Source organism: Pseudorasbora parva, chromosome 12, assembly GCF_024679245.1.
Source record: "Pseudorasbora parva isolate DD20220531a chromosome 12, ASM2467924v1, whole genome shotgun sequence".
Classification (NCBI taxonomy): Eukaryota; Metazoa; Chordata; class Actinopteri; order Cypriniformes; family Gobionidae; genus Pseudorasbora; species Pseudorasbora parva.
The window spans coordinates 28,055,142-28,082,070 of NC_090183.1; the positions used below are offsets into that span (position 1 = coordinate 28,055,142).

Here is a 26,929-nt window from a genome sequence, read left to right on the forward strand (position 1 = left end):
TCATTTTGTTTGCACTGCTACTGTCTACCAGCTGCAATAACCAATAAAACTTTGTTCTATATATTTTTTTCTATATCGTCATTTCAAATATTCTTGAAATATCGTGATATAATTTTGAGGCTATCCCCCACCTCTACTACTACATGGATATAATAAATTTGACAGCATTACTGAGTTAAGTTTGATAGATCAAACAATATTTAATCTAGTCTCTAATGTGGTTTATATAACACTCTCCAAGAGCAGTTTTACTCTTAAGTCTTATAAATCTAATTCCTGGTCAAATTAGAATAATATTTTTATATCACTTTTGATTGTGTTTTTTAAAGAAACGGCCAGATGTGCAGTCTGCCAAAAATAGAGCAACAGCACTGGAAACGCCCACAAGAACATCACAGAAACATAGACTAGTGTCAGACAGCAAAAAAGTCTCTGGCGGTGTGAATGGGGCTTAAGCTGAAGAGAAGAGTTTTACTTACCTGCAGTGGTTCACTATGTGGGTTGAAGATGCTTATGAGTGGAGAGAAGCTGCTATTTACTGGAACTCTGGCCCCTACAAAGGGCCTGAGTCTGTAAGGATTGGGGATGCCCACACCAAACACCTAAAATCAAACTACAGTCAAATCTGTCCAAAAGATGTATGTATTAATAGCTCTACACCAAATGCAGAACAACATTCAGCATATGAAATGTACCTGGTATGTAAACACTCCATGATGCGATGTGTTAATAAATAAGGTATTTTCTACATTCCCTACTACTCGAGCTAGAAACACCACATCAAATGAGGTGTTGCCTCCGGGTGGAATTATCTGTAAGTAAATGATAGAAAGGATTACATATGCAGTATGCAAGATTACATGCATCACTCTATACAATACTGTCAGACCATCTTGTGTTGATAAAGTGCAAAACAGCAGGAGCAATAAATATAATATAAAAATAGTATAAAACAATTATTAAAATAATAAATAAATAAATAAATAATAGGCACATTCAGTTTAGATTTATATTACTTTTATTTTATTTTAATCTAAAAAAAAATGTGATTTTTTTTTAGCTGGATGCAAGCATGGTTTGGTCACATGCATTTTAAACCACCTCTGAACTGGTTCTGCTTATGACCCAGTTTACCCTTGTATTTAGTTAGCACTGTCCAATTTCAAATGTATTGCCCGAAATGGATGTTAACACAAATTGTAACCTTGGGTACCCAATAGTACACAGAGTTTACAGCTGCTGATGTAAAGTCTGGTCAGCCACAAGCCATTAGCCAGGGCAGAGAGGAGCTGATTTATGCAGGTGTCAGTAACAGGTGGGATGTGTTTAATTTATAACCGCCTGGAGTGTGAGCGCACACACACACACACACACACACACACACACACACACACACACACACACACACACACACACACACACACACACACACACACACACAAAAAGCTTTAATTAGAAGCTTCGGTGAGGTCAGTTTCCTTGACATGAGGTGACATTCAATGACTCCCTTTACACATCAAAATGATACAAAGCAAGGAGGTGTCTCTCTACTAAGGTCTTTGTCAGACAAGCCTTGGTGTGAGCTCAGAAGTTTATTTATGTTACGTCCTGTGCCACACAATAGGATGAGGCATTTACCTCACAAATACAGCAGCTGGCACATAAGCTAAAACAACATTTCTTCTGTTCTTTTTTTGTTTTGCCAAGTTTAAACAGGAAGTTAAAGTACTTTGTAGATCACACTTTGGGTTTCTCTGTGTAAATATACAACTGTTCAAAAGTTTGAGATGATCAGTAAGATTTTTTTTTACGGTCTCTTAGACTAACCAGGGCTGCATCTATTTGACCAAAAATGCATGGAAAACAGTAATATCATGAAATAAATGCTGAAATAAATAGATAAATAAATCAGCCATTACAACAGACTGTGTCAGGTGATATTTCAGAAATAATTCTAATGCTAATTTGGTGCTCAATAAACATTTCTTATTATCAATGTTGATAAATATGTTTATGGAAACATATTTTTCAAGATTCTTAGATGAATAGATAGCTCAAAAGAACTGCATTTATTTGATTTGCCATGATTAATTGAATGCATCTTTTCTAAATAAAGACTTTCATTTCCTTTAAAAAAAAAAATCTCTCTTACCCAAATTTTGAATGCTAGTGTATGTAATAACTATCAATGATTTAAATATATATAAATAAATAAAATATATATATATATATTATACTTACCCTATTCTGAAAAAAGGATGCATGAAAATGTGATGTTGTTGCTGATATTGATATTAAACTTATTTCTTCTGAACTTGGATTGTGTAAGTAAACTTTTTCCATTTTTGGCATTCCAACTGGCCTAGGGATAGAGACAAAAGCATTTAGGAAAAGGTCAGAAGAGTTTGGTACATACAAACTTTTTTGTCAATCATTGATTTAACCTATCAAAAAAATACCACAGAATGCTAAATAAAATTAGAATCAGGTAAACTAAAAATAAATTTTTCATAATTTGAGGTGGCTAATTTCTATTAATCATCTTATGCACACACACACATATATGAACAAAATCAATTTAGATAAATAACAATTTGTTTTGATAGAATCACAACAAATAATTGTTGTTAAATGTTAAACAACGAATTACGGATAAATGAACGGTTTGGTCAAACATGCTATCAGTATGACATTAAAACACAAGACACAGGGTGAGCTATGAATTTATCAGAGGTTCTATTGCTTGCTGCTGGTAAAAGAGGGACTGTCCTGATCAATGCTGTACAAGGACACCATAGAAAATAAAAGAGACTTCGAACTTAGCATAAAATAATGCAAAAGGGGGAGTGAAGTAAGGTATCTGGTAGAACACCGGCAGAAAATCTCATATACCCATATTTGTGAGGATAATATAGGAATCTTGTTTTACAACAGACAGAGAGTGCATTCCAAACTGCATGTGTAAAAAGCCATTTTACTTCAAGACTACAAATTGAACAGATCTATAAATGATCACTTACGATTGGAATGTACTTTGAGTCATAGGCTGCAGAGATCACCTGATTTGGTAGTGAGCTAATAAAACTAATGGGCAGGGATGGTTGTTGCCACCCATGCCACTAAATAATGACCTGAGCTTAGCTATTACTTAGATTAATTTACCTAATTGAAATAATGTAATCAGTGTACAGTTAGTTTGTTTTATATACAATATATCAAGCTTGATATATGATATACATTTTTCCATCATTTATATAAATAGTGGCTTGTTATAAATATTCATGCATTGTTACCTAATGATAGATAAAATGTGTTTTAGATATCAATTTAGATTTCAATATCATGTGATACTGTATGACTGTGCTGTCACTGCTTTAAAAGTCATGTCAACTACTTGAGAGTTGCCTTACTGTTCATGAAAGTCCAGCATTGGAGGCTCAAAGCGTATGGGTCTACTGTTCCCCCGCTGAGAGGATGCACTGCAAGAGAAAGGGGACACACTATAAATAAGGGGGACACAGTAAGAGACACCGGTTTTTGTAATACAATGTGCTTTTTTTCACACCACAACATGGCCTGTTGAGGATCAAATGACGCCTCTATTTCCCTTCAGGCAAAGAGAAAGATACACCCAGACTTACACACAGTAACAAATAGTCTTTGTCTGGCATGGAAGCATCAAGTTTACACCAAACATTAAAGTTCAGGAGCCCACTAAGGTGAAACATCCTTCCACTGGAAAGCATTCGACTCAAAACCAAAACACATTCACACATTTTTTTTCACATATAACACATATCACTATAACCCCCTCCCCATTGTACCATATTTCATTTAACACTGCTCTGCTAATTTTTTGCAAATATTTTGCAGTTGGCAGAAGAAGACTAAACAGTAAAATAAATCTATGATAAATGATATGGTCCCTCGGGTCAGATAGCAATGATTTTAGGGTGGGCCCTACTAATGTGGCCTAAAATATCATTGTTTTGAACTGATAAGCATTTATTTTTCTTTGAGAATCTGGTTATTAGCATGTTGTAATGAAGCATGAACTGTAGCTTAATTAAGTTGACAATTCAAAGAGCATGTGTAAAAAAATATATTAAATTATGTTAACCTACAACAACAAAAATGTCTCTCTGTAGCAAGACTAGAGGCATACTAGTGGAATAACAGAAAGTGACACGTCAAGTTGCAAAGCAATGTGTTTGAGTGAAATACAGCCTGTATCTTTTAAATCTCTCAACTGCAGTCTGCAGCTTGTGCACAGATAACAAACACTAACTAAAATGCAGATGATTTTAAAGCTTTATTTAAATAAACAATGTCAGCATGACCTCTGGCTACAGAGTTTAGCCAAAATGAACTAGAAAAGAGTAGAGGGTGCAATAACTACAATGCCAACAGATTAATCTGCAACTTTAAAGACGCATAAAACATATCAATGTGTCATGCAATGTTTCTGTGGGATGTGATCAGAGATATTCTTCATGTATAAAGTGCCAAAAGGTATGAACTAGGCTGACTGGTCTGGCGGCGCACACCACAGAACGAAAAATAGCTGTGACAAAGTCCCTAACTCAGTAGTGACAACCACTTTCCAACTGCAGTGTGTGTGTTGGTGTGCTTAAAAAAAAAAACACACAAAAAAACAGGAGCAGCAATAAAAACACCACTAGAAGTAGACACAAAGTTCACTATTAGATCAGATAACACAACAAAAAAAGCTGTCTAACTATAAACATAAAAGAAAAACACCACGTTCATTAGCACTAGGCCGCAAAGCTACAGACACACACACATATACATATACATATACATATATATACATATATATATATATATATATATATATATATATATATATATATATATATATATATATATATATATATATATATATATATATATATATATATATATATATATATATATATATAAAAACACCAACAAGGTTTGCTTGCTTCCTCATTTTCTTCTTGCACTACACACTTGGCATGCATGCTAAACCATATACGACATTCTGATGGTGTCAGTTGAGGGGGGTGTCCTCTTGCAGCTGAGATGACAAGTCATAACAGACAATCAGCCAATGAAAATCAGCCACCGCCAGCATATACAGCAGAGTAGGTTGGCCTATCCCTTGAGCTGGAAAGCTTTGATTGGTTGAGCAAACAAATAGGCCAACTAGTACACAAAGTTGATATACTGGAATTATATTAAAACACACCTGTAAAAAAAACATTTAAGAAGGGTTGTGAATATCAAAATTCTTCTGGATTTTAAGAGAACTAACTTTTCAGTCTTTGACTTGTTCCTCTGCCTACAAAGTTAAAGGACATTGTTGAGTAACTCTTCATAAACTCAATATGAGAGTTATTCACAAAGGATGGAATTACTTGATAATTATCTGAATTGTGATCTACAAAGCAAAATCAATGAAGTGCTTAAAATGTCACAAAGACAGTTCAGTCATCCATTGATTCATCCACAACAACTTAATGAATGCCAATGACTGCCAAGAGTATATCTGAATCAGACTAAATTATTTGAAATGCGAAGGCAGTCCAATGAAATGACAGCTTGTATTTGTTGCTTAATTGTTTTTCTTCGAGCACAGGAACATGTCATCGTTTAGTGGGAATGTCAAGTTCACATGTCTCGTTAAGTACCAAACAAAAGTTTCTTGGACAGTCTAATATAAACCACATGCTGGCTCTGGCCAAGCATGCACAAAGTAAAGCAGAAAGAAAATCTGTGTGTGTGTGTGTGTGTGGAAATAGTATAACCTTACCTTTTTTGACGATATGAGCTAAGATCAATATCAGACTCTGTCTGTAGGAAGAAAAGAAACATAATTAGCATCTAAAAGTTATGGTACTAATATACAAGACAACCAAAGCAGAGGCAAAGCAGGTTATAAAGACATAAGGTCTAGGTCAAACAAGTGTTAAAGTCTAAACGTTGGACAAGGATCTTGCTATATGTATGGGCTATTGTTTGTGTACACTGAGTGAGTGTTAGACTCTCAAAAGACGGTTATGGAAATGTTCTCACTGAGATTCATTTCTGTAGGGCTAAAATGAAAACAGCCGGATGGGGACTGGGGAGTATGGTTTGGGCTATTTATAAACCTTAAGATTTCCACAAAAGTCCAAACTCACATGCACACAAAACTACTAAGATCACAGAGTTCATAGTCCCATTCAAGGGGCTATTAAAGCTATCATTTCAAAACTTCTCAGATATTTTATGTTATTAGGGAACACTTTATTGGGTAATTAAATCCATTTGACAAAATCGTTTATGCTGCCACACCTTTTTTAAGGCTAATAAACCCTACCTAGTACTGCAAAGAATGTAATGTACAATACTAGAAAAAGATAAAACAGAAGCCATAAAAAGACAATCAAATATAAAATTAGATTAAGCTTTTGAAGGTGTCATGAACTGGCTTTTTTTTTTCCTTTTTTATACTGTTGTCTGGGGTCAACTAATGACGTTTGTGTTTTTTAAATTCAAAAACATCATAACTAATAGGCTATTTTCTACACTGGTTTTAAGGCCATTCTCTGAACTCTGGGTATTGATGGGCGTGCCGCACTGGAGATTTGGAAGTAAACGCCCACGGCTAGGATTAGAGAAGATTTGCATATTTAATAGCTTCAGCTCCGGTGTCATATCTAGCCCCTGTCAGTTCAGTTCACATGAGGGAGAGATTATTTTGAAAGCGGCAACTGCAACTTGTCTTTATCAAACAGACACAATGATTTATTTCTTATCCACCCGCAATTGTATTACATGGCCCGCACCCGCACGATCGGTCGATATAATGCCAGATTCCGGAGACATACTGAGCGTTGCGTTTCTGTTGTGTGTCAGCTGTGGGGTGGCTGCGTGGTGTTTTCTCTGTCTTTGCACACCAGAAGCGTGTCCGACACAGCGCTGCTGCTGCTGTTGATGTACAGGAGTCTCTTCTATTTCTAGCATGCACACGTTTTCGGCAGGCAGTGTGCAAGCTCCAACCCGTTAACATGGGAGCCGAAATAAAAACGGACACACCACGCAGCCAAGACGCTCACGGCACGCTTGCAGTGTGTACCTAAGCGCGATACGCGTGCTCTCACACACACGTGCAAGCCAAGATCAAGACAGAATTTCTGCCGACTGCCGTACGTTTTGGTCTGGTACAGCCCAGGGACTACTATTACATATAAAAGACCCGTTTTACTCACATAAGTTTCTTGCACCATTCCTGTCGGATCCAATATAGAAGGCACAACAATGTGTCTGCAAATCCAGCACTTGAGACTTGTTTACAAACGATTCCGCAGTGAAATGAAGCAAGCACACAAACAGTCTTCCCCACTTGAGCTGGAACTTCATTAAAAATACATGAAGTATCACACATTCCTAATATTATGATCCGAAGGAAGCTTATGCAGCGACTGTGTTTTTCCACAATAACTTGCTTGCCATCTTCTTCCACATATTTTTTGCTGCTGGCTTGTGATCGACCGAACAGCTCAACAAGTCCGTGGGCAGGGCTACTGAATTACACGTTCTGTAGAGGCGGTGTTTCGTAGCGCTATGACGTAAGAATGAAGCTCACGATTGTTTTCTGGGCCCGGTGTCTATAGAAGCTTTTTTTTTTGACTAACAAGGACGTTTTCAGCTCTGAAACCTACAGGATAATCTTATATTATATATATCAAAAAATATATCAAAAGCTCAAGGGAAATTTGATTTCTGAATTCATCAGCCCTTTAAGATGTCGCAAATCTCTCATTAATCCAGAGTAAAAACAAAATTATGGACAACTGGAGTATCTCCAAAAAAGTGGTATTTCACAACATTTATTAAATTAATGTAATTATTTTATGCCGATGTGTCAGTCACTCACACAAAAATGTATGTTAAACAAACAAACGGGTTACACTTATATAAGTTGAATAATCCTTACATAAAACAGTTGAGACAAGACAAAAATCCATGACACTGTGATGTTAAAATATACACTCACCTAAAGGATTATTAGGAACACCATACTATTACTGTGTTTGACCCCCCTTTCGCCTTCAAAACTGCCTTAATTCTACATGGCATTGATTCAACAAGGTGCTGAAAGCATTCTTTAGAAATGTTGGCCCATAATATTGACAGGATAGCATCTCGAAGTTGATGGAGATTTGTGGGATGCACATCCAGGGCATGAAGCTCCCATTCCACCATATCCCAAAGATGCTCTATTGGGTTGAGATCTGTGACTGTGGGGGCCATTTTAGTGCAGTGAACTCATTTTCATGTTCAGGAAACCATTTTGAAATGATTCTAGTTTTGTGACATGGTGCTAGTGTTGTCAAAAGTACCGACCACTTTACCAAATCGTTACTGAAATGTTAAAAATGTGACGCTTCCAGCGCTGTTGAGCTGTAATCGTAAACACCTCTGACTGGTCATTGTGCTCACGCGCTCATCGGATGTGCCTGTGATTGGCTACAATGATCAACTCACGGCAGCTGTTTGAAACAACACGGAAGTTTTTGAAAAGTGTTTTGAAAGCGGGAGCGGGAGCGTTTGAAAGCACAAGCAGGCGTCGACCAGTGGACCAGTAGGCTGATAGAAACCTACATTCAAACGCTCTGTGTGTATCTGTGTATTCGCGCCGTGAAAAGCATCATTGATGTATTTTTACAACATGTTTGTGAAGCGCTGATCAAAGTAGCCAATCATAGACCTATTTGATGAGCGTGTGAGCACAATGGCCATTCAGAGGTGTTTACGATTCCGCTCAACAGCACTCAAAGCGTCATATTTTTAACATTTCAGTACCGAATTGGTATCGCGGTTGGTACGTTTGACAACACTACATGGTGCATTATCCTGCTGGAAGTAGCCATCAGATGATGGGTACATGGTGGTCATAAAGGGATGGACATGGTCAGAAACAATGCTCAGGTAGGCATTTAAACGATGCCCAATTGGCACTAAGGGGCCTAAAGTGTACCAAGAAAACATCCCCCCCACCATTACACCACCACCACATGCCTGCACAGTGGTAACAAGGCATGATGGATCCATGTTCCCATTCTGTTTACGCCAAATTCTGACTCTACCATCTGAATGTCTCAACAGAAATCGAGACTCATCAGATCAGGCAACTTTTCCAATTTTGGTGAGCTCATGCAAATTGTAGCCTCTTTTTCTTATTTGTAGTGGAGATGAGTGGTACCCGGTGGGGTTTTCTGCTGTTGTAGCCCATCCACCTCAAGGTTGTACTTGTTGTGGCTTCACAAATGCTTTGCTGAATACCTCAGTTGTAACAAGCGGTTATTTCAGTCAAAGTTGCTCTTATATCAGCTTGAATCAGTCGGGCCATTCTCTCTGACCTCTAGCATCAACAAGGCATTTTCGCCCACAGGACTGCTACATAGTTGATATTTTTTTCCTTTTCACACTATTCTTTGTAAATCCTAGAAATGTTTGTGCATGAAAAACCTAGTAACAAAGCAGATTGTGAAATACTTAGAAAGGCCTGTCTGGCACCAACAACCATGCCACATTCAAAATTGCTTCAATCACCTTTCTTTCCCATTCTGACATTCAGTTTAGAGTTCAAGAGATTGTCTTGACCAGGACCACACCCCTAAATGCATTGAAGCAACTGCCATGTGATTGGTTGATTAGATAATTGCATTAATGAGAAATTGAACAGGTGTTCCTAACATACATTTAGGTGAATGTATAATAATTGCTCAAAAAAATTATAAGATTATAAAAGATTATTTAAGAGTCATTTTGAAGTATTGATTAATATAGCGGTCTCATGAGATAATTTGTTTGTTCATCAGCATGAATGGAACTGCACCAGTTGCTTTGTACATTTATGTATCCAGAAAAACCAAGAGGAACATGGAGAGTTTGTTTTTATTTAATTTCTTCACACTATACAGTATAACTTGCATAATATTAAGGTTGTTAATAGTAATATTACTATAAAATATGAAATTGGAAAAATGTTAATTTGATTCCTTAAAGGAATAGTTGACCCCCCTCAAAAAAAAAAAACCTACCATAATTTACTTACCCTCAAACCATCTTTGGTGCATATGACCTTTCAGCTGAACACAAGTTCAGTATTAAAGGGGGGGTGAAATGCTGTTTCATGCATACTGAGCTTTTTACACTGTTAAAGACTTGGATTCCCATCATAAACATAGACAAAGTTTCAAAAACTAATTTTTTAAACGATTTCTGTGTCAAAAATACTCCTTCCGGTTTCTCACAAGTTTCGGAGAGTTTTTTTCGAGTATGGCTCGACTTGACGTTAATAGAACGGAAGGTCCTTGTATGGGCCATACGGCTCTTCTCCCGGTAGGGTGCGCGTGCGTGACTAGAGCGAGAGAGGAAATGCATGCCCATAAACACTCTCTCAGGTGCAGATCCAGTCGTACGTGAACACTTATGTCGCGCGCCGCACTCCACTTTATTCCTATGAGTAACATCAAGCGACTTCAACGCTTCAGCACAGCATTCCGGGAAGGCAGCGCTGCATTTGAACTGATTTGAACGCAGAAATGACGGGAAGCTTCACAACATCGCTTCAGTCGCGTCTCAAAGTGGATTTCCACGCCACTGCTGTCACAGGACTTCACCAAATCATACCAAAGAAGTGTGTTTTTGACAGAGCGGTCCCAGCGATAAAGGTCCGGTCCTGCTTTGGAAGCAGCCGGTGAGTAAAACTGCTTCAAATGTCTATGCTGTTGGCTATCGTCGTGTGAGTAAACATCAGTAAACGACACGATCGCGTGCTTCGTCATTCAAATGCGCTAACGTTACTCCATTGCTGTTCTATGTATAACGTTACACTAGTGTGACGTGCAAAACCGTTTTGCTTGCTACTGCTAAGGTTTAGTCATATACAATAGTCCATAAACCGAATCATGTCCTTATAAACTGCGAGTAAACAAGCGCAAATGTTGACAGGTCACTAAATACAGTACATACCCCACAGAGACGGACGTCCTGATGTTGCTGTTTCTCCTGTTCAATTTATTTCAGCCTCAGATTTGATTCTGGATCATATATCTATTAGCTAAGATAGCCATGGGTTTCTCCACGCTTGAGGACGTTACCACTTTGTTCGCGATCGTCATTCTTTAGCTCCGCCCACTCGATACGCCTCCAGGCGCTCGTTTTTTTCCGGAGGGACTCGGTACAGCCTATATTTCTTTTAGAAATATAATAAAACTAAAGATTTTTCGGAGATATGAAGGATGCAATACTACTCTATATGTACTCAAGATTGACTGAAACTGAGTGTTTCACCCCCCCTTTAAGTATCACTATGATGCAAAATTCACTTTTATATTGTTTTTGAAACTCATTTGTGTGTCTGGTGTGTGTACACAACCACCCTATTGAGGTAAAAATCCACCATCCCCTCTGTTACAGTGCCTTGCGAAAATATTCGGCCCCCTTGAACTTTGCGACCTTTTGCCACATTTCAGGCTTCAAACATAATGATATGAAACTGTAATTTTTTGTGAAGAATCAACAACAAGTAGGACACAAAAAAAGTTGGAAATATCCAATAAATTTCATTCCACTTCATGATTAACAAATCAAAAACTGAAAAATTGGACGTGCAAAATTATTCGGCCCCCTTAAGTTAATACTTTGTAGTGCCCCCTTTTGCTGCGATTACAGCTGTAAGTCGCTTGGGGTATGTCTTTATCAGTTTTGCACATCGAAAAAAATGAAATTTTTGCCCATTCCTCCTTGCAGAACACCTCGAGCTCAGTGAGGTTGGATGGAGAGCGTTTGTGAACAGCAGTTTTCAGTTTTTCCACAGATTCTCAATTGGATTCAGGTCTGGACTTTGACTTGGCCATTCTAACACCTGGATATGTTTATTTTTTAACCATTCCATTGTAGATTTTGTTTTGTTTTGGATCATTGTCTTGTTGGAAGACAAATCTCCGTCCCAGTTGAGGTCTTTTGCAGACTCCATCAGGTTTTCATCCGGAATGGTCCTGTATTTGGCTCCATCCATCTTCCCATCAATTTTAACCATCTTCCCTGTCCCTGTTGAAGTACACCAGGCCCAAACCATGATGCTGCCACCACCATGTTTGACAGTGGGGATGGTGTGTTCAGGGTGATGAACTGTGTTGCTTTTACGCCAAACATAACGTTTTGCATTGTTGCCAAAAAGTTCAATTTTGGTTTCATCTGACCAGAGCACCTTCTTTCACATGTTTGGTGTGTCCCCCAGGTGGCTTGTGGCAAACAACACTTTTTATGGATATCTTTAAGAAATGGCTTTCTTCTTGCCACTCTTCCATAAAGGCCAGATTTGTGCAGTATATGACTGATTGTTGTCCTATGGACAGAGTCTCCCACCTCAGCTGTAGATCTCTGCAGTTCATCCAGAGTGATCATGGGCCTCTTGGCTGCATCTCTGATCAGTCTTCTCCTTTTATGAGCTGAAAGTTTAGAGGGACGGCCAGGTCTTGGTAGATTTGCAGTGGTCTGATACTCCTTCCATTTCAATATTATCGCTTGCACAGTGCTTGGGATCTTTAAAGCTTGGGAAATCTTTTTGTATCCAAATCCGGCTTTAAACTTCTCCACAACAGTATCTCGGACCTGCCTGGTGTGTTCCTTGTTCTTCATGATGCTCTCTGCGCTTTAAACAGACCTCTGAGACCATCACAGTGCAGGTGCATTTATACGGAGACGCAAAGTTCAAGGGGGCCGAATACTTTCACAAGGCACTGTATTTCCCCCTTTAAAACTGGAAAAGTGTGTCCAATTTACTCCAATGTGACATCACATTGGAACAGGCTCAGCACACAACTGGGTGCCCTCCAACTTCAAGAATGAATGAAACACGTGTTTAGCACTCAATGCTAATTCCTTCCTATTTTGGATAAAAATGAAGAAAAACAACAATACAGCATTTTATAATAAACCGGTGTTTATGATTTATAGTCCTTTACAACCTTTCTTATGAACTTTCTTATAATGTAAAGATATAGCGGGTGTGTGTTAAGTTTTCGTAAAAACACATTTTGTAAAATACATAAATAAATATATATTTTATTATTATAATTATTATTATTATATTGTTGTATTAATTCTTAAATATTCATTTTAGTAGCAATAATGAAAATGTTATCATAGTAATATTTCTTATTTTGTTTCATATTTTTATTTAGAAGTAATAATTATTTTTATTAGCCAAATTAATATACAAGCATAAAATATAGGGCTAAATTGTGCAGCCCTACAAACAAGCACAATAAACCAAGTGTTCTCACAGAAACCAGAATTCGACACTTGTGAATGCACGTATGGCCATTGCCAGAAGCCAGTGATTACAGTTTTATACAAGGATATTTTTCTAACAAAAACCCATCACTTTGCTTCAGAAGGCATTTATTAACTTACAGTCATATGGATTACTTTTATGTTGGATGCACCTTTTGGAGCTCCAAAACTTTTTGAAAAGCTATTCAATGACATTACAAAGCTGGGATAGTTCATTAATATAACTCTGATTGTGTTCATCTGAAAGAAAAGTCATATACACTTAAGAGGGATTCATGTGATAATTTTCATTTTTGGATTAACTATTCCTTTAACTTTGTTTGCAACAGCTTCAAAACACTTGTTGACAGACAGAGACTTGTTTCTGTTGCTCTGTGAACAAAACTAGTATTGAAGTGACTAACACCTTCCTTTTTTTAAAGGGGTGGTTGCATGCCATTTCACTTTTTTAACTTTAGTTAGCGTGTAATGTTGCTGCTTGAGCATAAAAAGTATCTGCAAAGTTACAGCGCTGAAAGTTCAAGTGGAGACAGCAGTGTGGAATAAAGGTCAAATATAAGAAAAATACGGCGTTTAAAAAAAAAAAAATTAAGACATGCTATACTGCGCCCAAATGCTAAAATCACGGAACCACCCTTTTGATTGTCTCACTACCTTTCAAATAAGATACTCCAGTCTCATCCACTAATGACTCATGACTGTTTTGTCATTTATTTACAACATCAGGGTTTGTGGTGAATTTAATGTATTCACAGTTTAAAATCAATGTTTGAGGAATTTACTATGACCTTCAAACAAGATTCATGCTATCAGCTATCCCAGTCACAAAAACTTACCTGCAAGAGGCCTCCTTCCCCAAAGTGTAGTACCTCCAGGATGTTGTCTGACTGTATGAAAGCTGTAGACAGATAGAGAAAATTCCCATGAGGTTTGAATATCAGCAAACAATGCCATGCAGGTTGATGCAGTGTGTGCAAGTGACTCTCTGGGGGTGTATCAGATTTGGACACAATTACCCATCAGGGCAACACAAAAGACTGTGGAGACAGGGAATCATTACAGTCATTTTGCGATCGTTCGCTGTCGGATACGTCTCAATGGAGACTTTTGATTAAGGAGTGTGGAGAACCATAGTTTCACTGTCTCTCACACTACTTTGTAAGAGAAGCTATAGTTGACACAGCTTCCTGGAAACAGCCAGGAAACAGCAAAAAACAAAAACAAAAAAAACCAAGCAAAACAGAAAAGGAAATGTCAGAAATGTATGTGGTCAACATAAAGTTTACCTCAACCTGCTTTCAGAAGTTTGAAGTGAGTATCTTCACTTTATCAATATATCAATTTCCTTTAAACAGGAAAACAATCACTGATGACAGAAAATGCACAACAAATAAAGTTAAGTCAACCGTAAAGCCATGAGTGAACATCCATAATGTCAGCTAATGAAATTCTTCTTGTGCTTATACCAAAACACAACATCAGAAGTTCTTTAAGGAGGAGCAGATTTTTTACAGATTAACAGATGGTAAAGGAAAGTCCTCCCAGAGCTGCCGAGTTCTCATATTCGGCTTCATGTCAGTCTACTTGCAGTGCTATTATTAGTCTGCAGTTCTGTAACCCTAGTGAGGTTTATACTGATAGAGGCTGGTCACACTCATGAAGCTCAAAACATCCCTCGTATACACTTTCAGAGCTACACAAAACACGCATCACTTTCCTCACCACGTTACATCATACAATTAACTTAGAGTTGTGGAGTACATTTCATCAACAAAGATTAATTCAATCTCGAGAGTCCAGTGTAAAAGGGACCAATTTCCAAAATTTTGGATTTGGGCAAAAACAAAATTAACCGTTAATTGTGGGCTGCATCATTTAAAGTCTGGCAGTTTGATGTTTAAAAGCATCTGTGCATTTAAACTATCATAACTTCGATTAAATAAGCCACAAAGACTTATTCATTTAAATTAAATGTACAAAGCCACCTGCAAACAGGTTTAAAACTTTCCTAATACATTCAAGGTCTGAGCTAAACGGCATCTATATTACAACTCCCAGTGCTCAACAATAAGGCCATCCTTAAAACTATTTTGGTTTGCAGTAACAGTATAAAAAAAAAAAAAAAGGGTCGGTAGGTAGGTCTTTATTTCCCCCCCAAAATTTTAATATTAAAAAAAAGTAAATTTTTGGTGATGCTGATTACGTAGATATGAATTTGAACAAATTGGCATATCGTGACGTCACTGACTGGGTCTTCAAGCCGTGCCTTCGGGCGCATAGGCTAATTGCAGGCTATATAGACCACCTCAAATTGAAATATTTTTTAAAAACATTTTTATTGCATACATTTCAGGTGCATTCATTAAGAAAAGGTTCCAACCACCAGCTAGCTGTCATTGACTCATAGCTGTCAACCATCCCTTTTTTTCGGGGTTCTCACGTATTTTAGCTCTTTTCCCGCTGTCTTGCTGTTGTAGTATTTTCCCGTGATACGTTTCTTATTTTTACGCTCGATTGTGTTGACTCAGAACACGCAACTATCTGTGTCTGAAGTGGCTTGCACTTCTTGCTAGACCAACGCATCTGGTAATATAGACTAGTGTATTTTAATCTTAAAAAGCAAAAAGTTGTTTTTATGAATTCAATTAATTAAGTAGCTCTTAACAACTTAACCAACTCTTTACTGGTAAATATTACAGTAAACAAACATCGCAGACAATGGCAGACCATTTTTTTCAGACGTTATTTTATTTTTGTAATATGTATTGTCTCAGTTTTTTTGAAGAGACACTGCCACTCTTTCCTCCTTCTTGGCAGCCTACATTTAGAAAAATAGATTTGATAACGTTAAATAACGCTAAAAAAGTTTTAAAAATCGTGATTGTTTGGATTGTTTTTCCTGCCGTTGAGCCACAGCCGTTCACTAAATCAGTGTTTCCCCAACCTTTTTTCAGTCATGGTACCCTTTGAAAATGTTCTAATTTTGTGGCACCCGCATACATGTTACGCTAGAGGTGTAACAGTACAGATTGCTCACGGTTCAGTTTGTATCACGGTTTTAGGTTCACGGTTTCAGTACGGTTTGGTATTTGCCATGCTCATTGACAGAAAGAACTACTGTCAAATAAAAATAAAGAAAATAAGAACAAAAAACTTAAATACAAGCAGCAGCACAAATAAATACTATTGAGCAACGATACTAATAAAATAAACAATGCTTTTCAGATTTTTCAGGTAGGTCTAACATTAGTTTTTAGGTAGAGAAATTGAATAAATTAATCAAATGTAAAATAACTGCACATTTAACTGTTTAAGTGAAAAATGAATCCTTAATAAACTTACTAAAGCTATTCAATCAAGAGCAGTAAGTGATGTCCTTATCTTTTGTTTGACATTAAACAGACAGCAGTAAAGGCTACTGCCCCTTTAAGACCTAATACATGGATATGCATCGTCTTTCTTGACTGTATACAGTTCAGTTAAGGCATATACAGACCATGTCTGCTTGGATACTCATCAAGATCGACATGTTGATATACTTTTTGTGTAAGTTTGTCCGTTCAAGCACAAGACTTGAGAAAACTCAATATTTGCGCGCTGAGACGTGCGCACGCTTTTGGACGAGCGCACAGAGACAGATCTTCTAACCCTGCAGAGTTCTCATTCGCGTTTTCTGGCGAATATTCTGGTGATGATGGCGAAAATGACTGGTCATACGGCAGCACTCGCATGCATTGAACACAGTTTACAAAGATAGACCGTTTTGCCCACGGTTTTCTCTTATTATCACTGTTGTAGTGTAGCCTATCACTGAGGAGCCAGCACGTGTATCCATCGACTGAACCATACATAAAGCATTATTTTTCAAGTTACAACCAGTAACACTTTTTTGTTTTTAACTGACAATGTGTAACTGCATGTGAAAATTAATACTACAAGCTCTACAATGGCTTCCAGTTTTATGGTTTTTAGTCCCAACAATGAAACTATTCGTTCTGGCATATAAACCAAAGCCGAAAACCGAAAAATAAAATTCAAACTAAAATGTTTAACTTGACCTCACTCATGTGTACATTAAATAATAATGCACATGCCTGCAGAAAGGTACAGAAATTGAATAAAGTAATCAAATGTAAAATAACTGCATATTTAACTGTTTAAATGAAAGATTAATCCTTATTAAACTTACAAAAGTTATTCAATCAAGAGCATTGTTTAATTTCAAACTAAATATAAGGACATCACTCAGGCAGCAGTAAAGGCTACTGCGCCTTTAAGACCTGATGCAGGGATATGCTCGTCTTTCTCAACTGTGCATACAGTTCACTTAAGGCATATTCAGACTATGTCTGCTAGGATACTCATCAAGATGGACATGTTGACATACTTCTGGAGTGAGTTTGTCCGTTTAAGTGCAAGACTTCAAAGAGAACTCAATATTTGCGCGCTCTCTGATGATGCACAGCGTCAGATCTTCTCACAGAGCGCGCGAGTCTCACAGCGAGTCTTCACGCGAGTGGTGACGGAGAAAACGACTGGTCATATGCGCACATACGGCAGCACTCGCATGCATTGAACAAAGTTTACAAAGAGGTGAAACAGCTCGGTAGGTGAAGCAAGTTTACCGCCACAACTCAAAATCAGCCGCATTTGGCTGGTGGCGGTGCGAATGTCCATCCCTGGCGTGCTCGCTGCGAGCCGATCTCAGACTGAGCGCCCCGTTGTTTTTTAATACTTATGGGGATGAAAATAAATATATTCATAAATACTTTTTGGAGTCAAACTCTTTTGACAAAGCTTGAGCAAAATACTTTCAAAATGTAAGACTTTATAAAGCCGTGATAAGACTTTTTAATACTTTATAAGGGTCTTAATTTTCCAAAAATTGATTTATCACCTTTGACCTTGCAGATACCCTGCTGTGTCAGCATAAATGAAGCTCGGGACAGTTAAAAGGTGCACATGCACCAAAATTCTGGGCCTTTTAATTATTATTTGCTTATTATTATTATTTTTTTTGTATAACTTAATTAATATTAGACTTAATTAAATTAAATGATTTTATTGAATCTGAATTTTTACAAATACAAGCCAAAAAATAACTGATATATTCACACAAAATGATGTCAAAATGCCTATATTGGAGAGTATCCTTATAAACAGTGTTGTCTTAATTAAACGTAAATGGTTGAGAAATAAAATGCATATGTAATTAGATATACACTGTAAAAAATTATTGTTGGTTTTTGTTGGTTTAACTTAAAAAAGTAAGTAACCTGGTTGCCTTAAAATTTTGAGTTTATTGAAATTAAACATTTGAGTTGATACAACGAAGGAAATTTGTTTAATAAATGGAAACTCAAAATATTATTGTATCTAAACCACATAAAAAATGTGATAAATCATGAAAATAGCACTATTTGGCATGTTTCACTGCGTCATCAGAAATAAAACACACACAATTACCCAATATGCTTAAAAAATCTTTTAATTATATTTTAATAAAGGTTGACGAATCGCAAAACATGTTCATTGTATTAACTCAAAAATTTAATTTCAATGAACTCAAAATTTTAAGGCAACCAGGTAACTTTTTCTAAATAATTTTTTACAGTGTATCCATGCATTCCTTAAGTGACAGCAGCCTAATAAACTTGCCACTGTCTTTGTTTTTAATATTACTTAAAGGACAAAAAAAAAAAAAACTCACTCACTGCTCTTGACTGAATAACTTTTATAACTTTAAGGTTTCAACTGTAATATTTAATGTATATTGTGGAGAGTATGCAGTGTTATTTCTCTACCTGAACGTGAAAATCACTGTTTATTTCATTTGTATGTTTGTTTTGTTGTATTTGTGTGTGCTATTGCTCATAATTGTATAATTTGATCATATTACTTACAATTGAATAAAATATTTGAAATGTATATGATTTTTTCAAGTAATTTTTGGTGTCATAACCTTATTTATTAGGGTTATGGGTCAATTTGTTTTATAACTTTTTTATTATTTTGTGGTGGAGCCAGAGGAAGTTTTGGCAGGGCAAGTACAAATGTGAACCAGTGGACCATTGAGCCCTGCTATCAGGAGCTTGTAAAGTGGAAGTCTATGGAAATCTCAGTTTTTAATCTGATGCTTGGTCAAACATGCTAACAATACCACACTGTTCCATACAAATGTAGCCAAGGCTTGTGTTCCTTTTAACAAAGGTGGCTTCTACACATATGTTTTAAATGCCAAAAAGACATTCATGGATGTTGTATTGTGAGGAATGCGTGTCAGACCCTTCACTATTGGCTTTGTAGCGAGCCAATGGGTGGGAGCAAGCTGTTGCTGAACGAGCAAAAACAACACACTACTCCGGAAACTAATTCTTGCTCATGTACACACACCTTTGATGGATTCCTTTTAACCAAACAGAGGGAAACCTATGGACAACCGTAGTTCAGGCCACTACATGAGACACTGACTGCTACATTACTCAATCAGCATGGAAAGAAACTGAAGCGAGCTAATCAATCACAGAACGTTTAAACATTTCATGCGCAACGGAGACCCTAACATTGTGTCAGATCTAGGCCTTGAAAAGCTAGAACACTATGTGCTTTTGCACACATGAACAGAATTATGCAACAGCAATATTGAGCATCTCTCGATCAAGCATCAACCATTTCCCTTCTCTCAGGCATCTGTTGAGCAGATAAGCCAATATCTTGAAAAAAGGAGATTTAGATTTTCCACAACTTTCACGTGCTTGCATCTGGACACAAAATTCTGCTACTGCTAAATTCTTCTAAAACTGCAGAACCACATGTCAAAAGAAGATAAAAGGTCTAGATAAACCAGATAATAAAGTATTGGTAAAATACTAGATAATAAAGCTTTAAATATATATATATTAGAGCTACTATTGAGCATCTTTTTTGTTGTTGTTCATATAGAAAATATGTAAAAAATAAAAATCATTATTAAATATTTTGGCTAGCTCTTCTGTAAATGCTCTACAGTAAACCCAGGGACACATTGATGGTCGGCTCAGGCAACGCCGTCAAGGCTTTTTCGGCCAGTTCAACATGTAGAATCAGTGCCAGGCCGTCAGTGAGAGAGAGAACTCTGATTGGCTGTTCATCAAGTCAGTGCTCGAGAATAAGAGCAAAAGTGATCAAAACTGAACAGACAATAGGTGGTTATAATTTTACATCATCTTATCTGAGCAACACAAAGAACATGGCCAGCTTGATTGATATTGAAAACGGCAAGCAAGCTCTGCTTTGTTTACGGTTTGTATACCTGCCGTCTTAGTTTCACTTTTCCGTTTTGAATCACGAATTTAGACGAATATATTAAACTGCTTAAATAGACAGTTATCTCATTCCCACGCAGGCGCAGAACATGCATGCTAGTTGCCAGGCAGTCGCCTATAGTCCTTTTGCTGTTCAGGTGTTGTTGTTTTTTCCCCCGACACGAGGCGACAAAACAGTCTGCTTTAATTAGCGCTAGTTCTTTGGCGTCGGTTTTGTATGTCCCTAATTTTAATTGTTGTTGAAGTAGTAGTAGTATAGATTTTAATGCCATGTCAGCATCTAAGGCTATCTTTGTGATAGTTACAAAAAATACAAGAGTTGCATAAATACAATAAAACTGCTGTATTTTTCTTTTTGTTCAGTTTTTATTTAAGATTATACATCATTTTTTTAAAAACCTTTTCTGGTAAAATTTTACTAAACAAGTCCTTAAGTAAGCTTACTACATAAAAATGGCGTCTACTTGCATGAAATATTAATTCAAATGTCTCCTTTCTATTTTTTTCTGACTCATTCATAATCTTTACTTTTGCAGCAAGTTTTATGCATGCAGTTTTTTTTAGGCACAGAAATTGAAGTATTTAGACCTACTGTTGTCACAAGACTGGAATTTACAACTTTGATACGATAACGATACCTTAAAAAATATCAATATTCGATACCACGGGGAAAACTGACTTACCACCAGAGATAATTTGTTTTGATAATCTCCTTGTCTTTTGATCTTTGATTAAAAAGTGCACTATGTAGTATTTTTGCAGTAAAATATCTAAAAACCACTAGGCCAGTTATACATTTTGTTCAGTTGAGTACTTACAATATCCCAAATGTTTCCAAACATTTGTAAATTGTGAGAAAATTGCTATTTTAATCAAGGACCAAGGACTTCTGAGCATATCGTCTGAGGGAGTCCCCAGCGTATGGCTGTTCCCTATTGCAAAATCATGCACAACCACGTCACATAGGCTTGATCTATATTATTAGGCTATATAGCTCAGTGGCTGCAACCATACAGCGTACACACACACACACACAAAAACACACTTATTTCTCTCTCTCTCTCTGGTTGTTTTGTTTGAAAGGAATGGCTACTGTTCTTAGCTTTTCAACAAATCATTTGCACACATATTTTTTCTCTATTTTTGTATCTGAAGCTATCAGCAACATTGAGAGCTCCGGTCTCTGCGTTTAGCAGGAAAGCATGTGTGATCGCGGCCAGCTCACGGTGCTAACAGTCGTGTCGTGTACCAGCTGATTTGATGAGATGATCAAATTAAAAGACTCGTAGCGTCTGCAATATCTCACAGTGTGTCCGAATTCGCAGTGTACACCCTAGGGCTGTCAACAAATACTCTAAATTTGAATATATATATATTCGAATAGTTTTTAAAAAACGAATTTTGAAGGTGAAAATTAATATTATTACTGGTTTGGTATCACGGTCGGTACTTTTGACAACACTACCACAAGTAATTAAAACTGTTACACCCCTACTAAACACACATGCCTGTCATTACAAATAGGCTATATACAGTCAGTGCTTTTCAGACACATGCCTAGTGTGATGTTATTGACAACTGGATTCTTGTCTCATTGTGAAGATAAGAAGCCAAAGGGTTAATTACATTCCACTCCATGTGCTCAGTGAGTCCCTTCAGTCAATAACTGGGTTGACACAGTAAATGAAATAGTGGTGCATTCATTTCCAGGGAAGAGTGAGAACACTTAACTCACACGTGCTTCCCAAAGAGCACTAACCCATCTGCTCACGCCTCTCTGTGGCCTCTTTGTAGCTATTAGGCCCATTTAGAAACTTTTAAAAAGGAAGAACTAAGAAGTGAGAAATAGGTTTATTACTCTGTCACTTGGCTTAGAGCCTTAGATCATAAGCGTTTCACATTTACAAAAAAACACTGTCGACTTATGAACTGGATATATCTCATTCAACTCGAAAGCGGTCTCTTTGCTCACCATATGTAAAAATTAGCCTACCATACACAATTTCAGACAAAAACACAGAACCAACCAACAAAAGAAACTATAAATCACCAAAGACTAAATGCACACTAAAAAGCCCTAAAATCACATTTCGATTGCACCAGTGTCAAAGCAAAAGAAGTGGAGTAATACAGGGATTGTGTAGAAGAGAATCATGCCATGAAGAGCAAAGATCATGCACCTTCACTGATCTACAGTTGGAGCATGGTGTTTTGCTATCCCTAACTGCATGACAAGTAGTTATAGTGTGATCAATTGGCCAGGGCAATTACATGGTCAATATGTTTGGCTCCCTGTGTTTACTCCCAGGGTCTGTTACAAAAACCACAGCGCACAGCCAATGGATGATTCTTCACCCCAAAAAAGCCCCATCTATGACAACCCTGAAATAATCAAACTGATTTTATATAAAGTTTCACATTGTGCGTAGCAGAGCCAAACCTGTATCAAATAAAATCACAGAACAATCTCAGTCAAAACTGTGTCAAAGCAAGATTCAAGATTTTTTTTTTTACAAAATGTGTAACAGCATTTGCCTTTGTAGTGAAATTGAGTCAACATATTCTATAGATATTGACTTTGGGCAAATGAAAAACTCACAATGGTCGACCACTGACTACTGACGAGTCATTCAAAGGGAAAGTTCACCCAAAAATTAAAATTCTGTCACCCAGTGCCCACCCCGTTTCATTTTTTTGCCCATACAATTTAAGTCAATGGTCAGTGGCCACCAAAACTATTTGGTTACCAATAGGCATGTCGCGATAGTCGATAAATCAATTAATCGCATGATAAAAATAAAAAAAAAGAGCTCGATAATTTTTCAGGCCCCGATAATTTCCATTTGCATGCTTTTTTTGTTTTCCTCGTCTCTCATTGACTGTGCGCGCCTCGTCCGTTTGGGGAGGTGTTTATACTCGACGCGCAGACCGGGTGCGGCATGATGAGATGTCATTCTCGACCAGCAGATTCGTCTGGAACTCATGGCTCTTCGGTTGCGGAGCCACAAGCAAAGTTACGAAATTCAACATGCACAAAGCCAAGCGAAATGGGGTCTAGCGCACTACGCGCGCGCACCCCCGCGCTCGAGCGGACGCGTCGTGTATAAACAAGGCTTAAAGCTACACTGAAGTTTGATAAATGCAAGTTATTTCTTCAGTTCAATCTTTGTGTGCTAAAAAGGCACATGAGTTTCTGTAGAGATAGCAATACACATTCTCCTTATTTTGCCAAATAAATGAAAAGCATGTCAATGTCTTCTCTCTTGCTGCATCAAAGTATCCCTTTCCTCAGAGATGGTCAAGTTCAGTTTGTGCATGATTAGGCTATGATATAACTTTTTTTAAATACTGTATCCTAAATTGTGAATAATTAATATATCATATGCTGAAGTACATTTCTGGATTAAAAGAAAAGAAACTACAAGAACCGTACAGAACGGAAAACCGTGAGCCTAAAACCGTGATACGAACCAAACCGAACGTTTAGTAAACCGTGCCGCCCTTAATATGCTCCTAAAACACAATCATCCATTGCAGTTTTCATCCTTTTTATTTATTGTTTTTGGTACTTATTTAAATGCATTTTTTAAACAGACTGAGAGTCCATGCTTTTATTGTTTTTGGTTGTTTTGTTCATTTATTGTGGTTATTTAAAATGTTTTCCATTTTTAGTGCTAAATAGTCTTTAGAAATTAAAGTTTATTGATCTTTGGTGTACCGGCATTATTATGCCATTATCGTTATTTTAGATGCAAATGGTCTCAGAACGACAATATTATCGTTCATCGCAATCATTTCTTGGCCAATTTATCGTCCAGCAAAATTTGTTACCAACATACTTTAAAATTGTTCACAGAATAAGTTCCACAGAAGTCAGTCAAACAGGTTTACTCACAACATTAGGGTGAGTAAAATAATTACAGAATTTTCATTTTTGGGTAACTATAAAAAAAACAACTAAGAAAGAAAAAAGAAAAAAAGAAAGAAGAAGAAGCAGGTTGCAGCTCTGGTATTTACTGGGTCATCTGTCCTGTCCAAGGGGTTGATGTCTGCATTGTGCCAGAGAGCACTGCAACCCTGACTATTTCATATGCAAACAGTCAAGAGTTCTGCACTTGGATAAGAATTTCTCTAGTTTTATTCAGTATGCTGGAAAGCAACCAGACAGCTCCGTTTCCATATGACACTTTGCTTCACATTACTGCACACGACCGGTACCTTAAAAAAACACTGTATTTAACTGTGCTTGAGCAACAAGAAGAAATATAGTAAAAAAAAAAAAAAAAAAAAATTAAAAACTTGCATGAACTTGCAGTATGCGCTCACCTCCTCCTCCTCCCTCTCTCAGTTAGTTGACATGTCACTGACAGGCTGGGCCTCAGAAACTCAAAACTCTCACATTAACACTTTACTTCCGCTAATTTTCTTCTATTAAGAAGCTGTTTTTATGTCTGAGACATCACGAACGTGGTTAACAGTGTAAAACATAGCTGTTCAGTAGCAAACCGCATTTATTAGCTAAAACAGTCATGAACTAACGTTAGTCACCAATCTACATATTGATTAAACGTGTTATTATAAAGGTTAAAACCCATCCTTGACATGTTTGAGCTCTGTAACACATTAGACATTGTTTTGTTTTTGAAAGTGTGAGTAACTTCAGACAGGTTTAACATTAGTATTATAGCTAATGTAATATGACTAAGCCTGTTAGCTTTAATACTCAAGGTAAACTAACGTCTCTGAACACTATTATCCAGCAGCTTTACATAAATAAAATAAAAACAGCAAGAGCAGTCGCATGTCATCTAAACCAGAACTGTGAATTCAATATTGTGGGTAAGACTTGACTCAACACTTAGTTTGTTCTCTGACGCGCTAAGGCTCGAAGCTAACCGTCATTAGCTTGCAGTGAGCCGCGGTACATATACAACCCATATACGCTGGCGAAAAGCAGCTACAAAAACACACCGCACGTTTACCTTGTTTGTTCGCCTGTGCCCCATGAATAAATGCAATAAATAAAAGGCGCAGAAGTCCAACACATGATGATTTTGTTCGTGTTGGATGTGGGGAACTCTGTGTTGTGTCCTTGCTCGCCATCCTGCTGCTGTTTCTCTAACCGTGCGCGCATCGTGTGCGCGCTCATATAAACAGCGCTCACGAGTTCACTCAAGACAGACACCCAGCGGATATGAGGGGAACTACATCTGTGTCTACATTGTCACTATGTCAGTGTTGTTGTTGTTGTTGTTATTTTTTATTTTATTTTTATGAAAACGAGCGTGACTTTTGAGAAGAATTATTAAAAATTATGTACACTCACATAAGATAAAGACTTCTAGAAAAGCTATATTGTTCTATGTAGTGTCATCCCTATGGGCGCTGTCATGTTGACATCACATGATGTGTCATTGAATTGACAGTTACTAATAATAATTAAGGCTATTTTAAATAATGTAAATTATATTATTACCATTATACTCCCTGCATGAAAACAGAATGTTACCAACAATAATATGTGTAGCTACTTTATAGTTTTCAGTCAAACCTGGAATAAACATGAAAGCACAAAAACAACAATATTCGTAACAACTGAGCATGAGTCAACCACATAGGCTAGTGTAATGGTAAATATGACTCTTACTAAAATATTTAATGACATGCATAAAGATTGTTTGATTGATTGAGGCTAAATATCATCATCCTATTTCACTTTTCTTTATTCATTTTTAGAATCCTTAACTGTACTTTAGTACACCAATAGATCTGAAGTGGTCACAGTCATGAATAGTCTTTTATCTTTTGTATGACTATACACAGCCTTCTTCATGCAAATCAGTCCCCATGTACAGTGAAAGCAACACATGCAAACAAGCTTATACAAACCAGGTGAGCTTATTCATCTTTTTTCCTTTATGTCAATAGAATAATGCTATTGTGTTGTGATAAATTGCATTAAAATATCAAAACCACACTTTATTAAATAATAGCAGCTGTATAAGGACAGAATATTGCAAGTTTGCTTGTTTGTTTGTTTTTGCCACATTTCATTATATGTAAAATATATTGTTTTTTTTTTTTCCTGTCTAAAATCTAAAACTGATATATTAAAATTCTTTCATTTTGTTAACCACGTCCTCATCCACAATGCTTCCTTTTTATTCTGAATGTGAAAATGTTTTCATGTAACAGTGTGTTTGAATTATCCATGAAAGAAGAACTGCTGTATGTAAGCCATAGATTTTTCCTGTTTAAATATTATTGTTGACATAAGGCGTTTACTA

The 26,929-nt window shown here is 36.9% G+C and overlaps 1 protein-coding gene across 2 annotated transcripts in view; it reads right to left on the bottom strand.

Moving 5' to 3' along the window:
• The window catches only part of tmem131 (transmembrane protein 131), a 54,393-nt gene extending 28,609 nt beyond the window's left edge, over positions 1-25,784 (bottom strand). For both annotated transcript variants that reach the window (XM_067459678.1, XM_067459677.1), the window contains exons 1-7: positions 25,625-25,784; positions 14,175-14,236; positions 5,798-5,838; positions 3,411-3,479; positions 2,242-2,362; positions 696-812; positions 480-602 (exon numbers count right to left, since the gene is read on the bottom strand). In XM_067459678.1, the coding sequence (XP_067315779.1) occupies positions 480-602; positions 696-812; positions 2,242-2,362; positions 3,411-3,479; positions 5,798-5,838; positions 14,175-14,236; positions 25,625-25,745 (654 nt within the window). In that variant the 5' untranslated portion in view covers positions 25,746-25,784. The remainder of the gene's footprint in view (positions 1-479; positions 603-695; positions 813-2,241; positions 2,363-3,410; positions 3,480-5,797; positions 5,839-14,174; positions 14,237-25,624) is intronic.
• Positions 25,785-26,929: the final 1,145 nt, after the last annotated feature.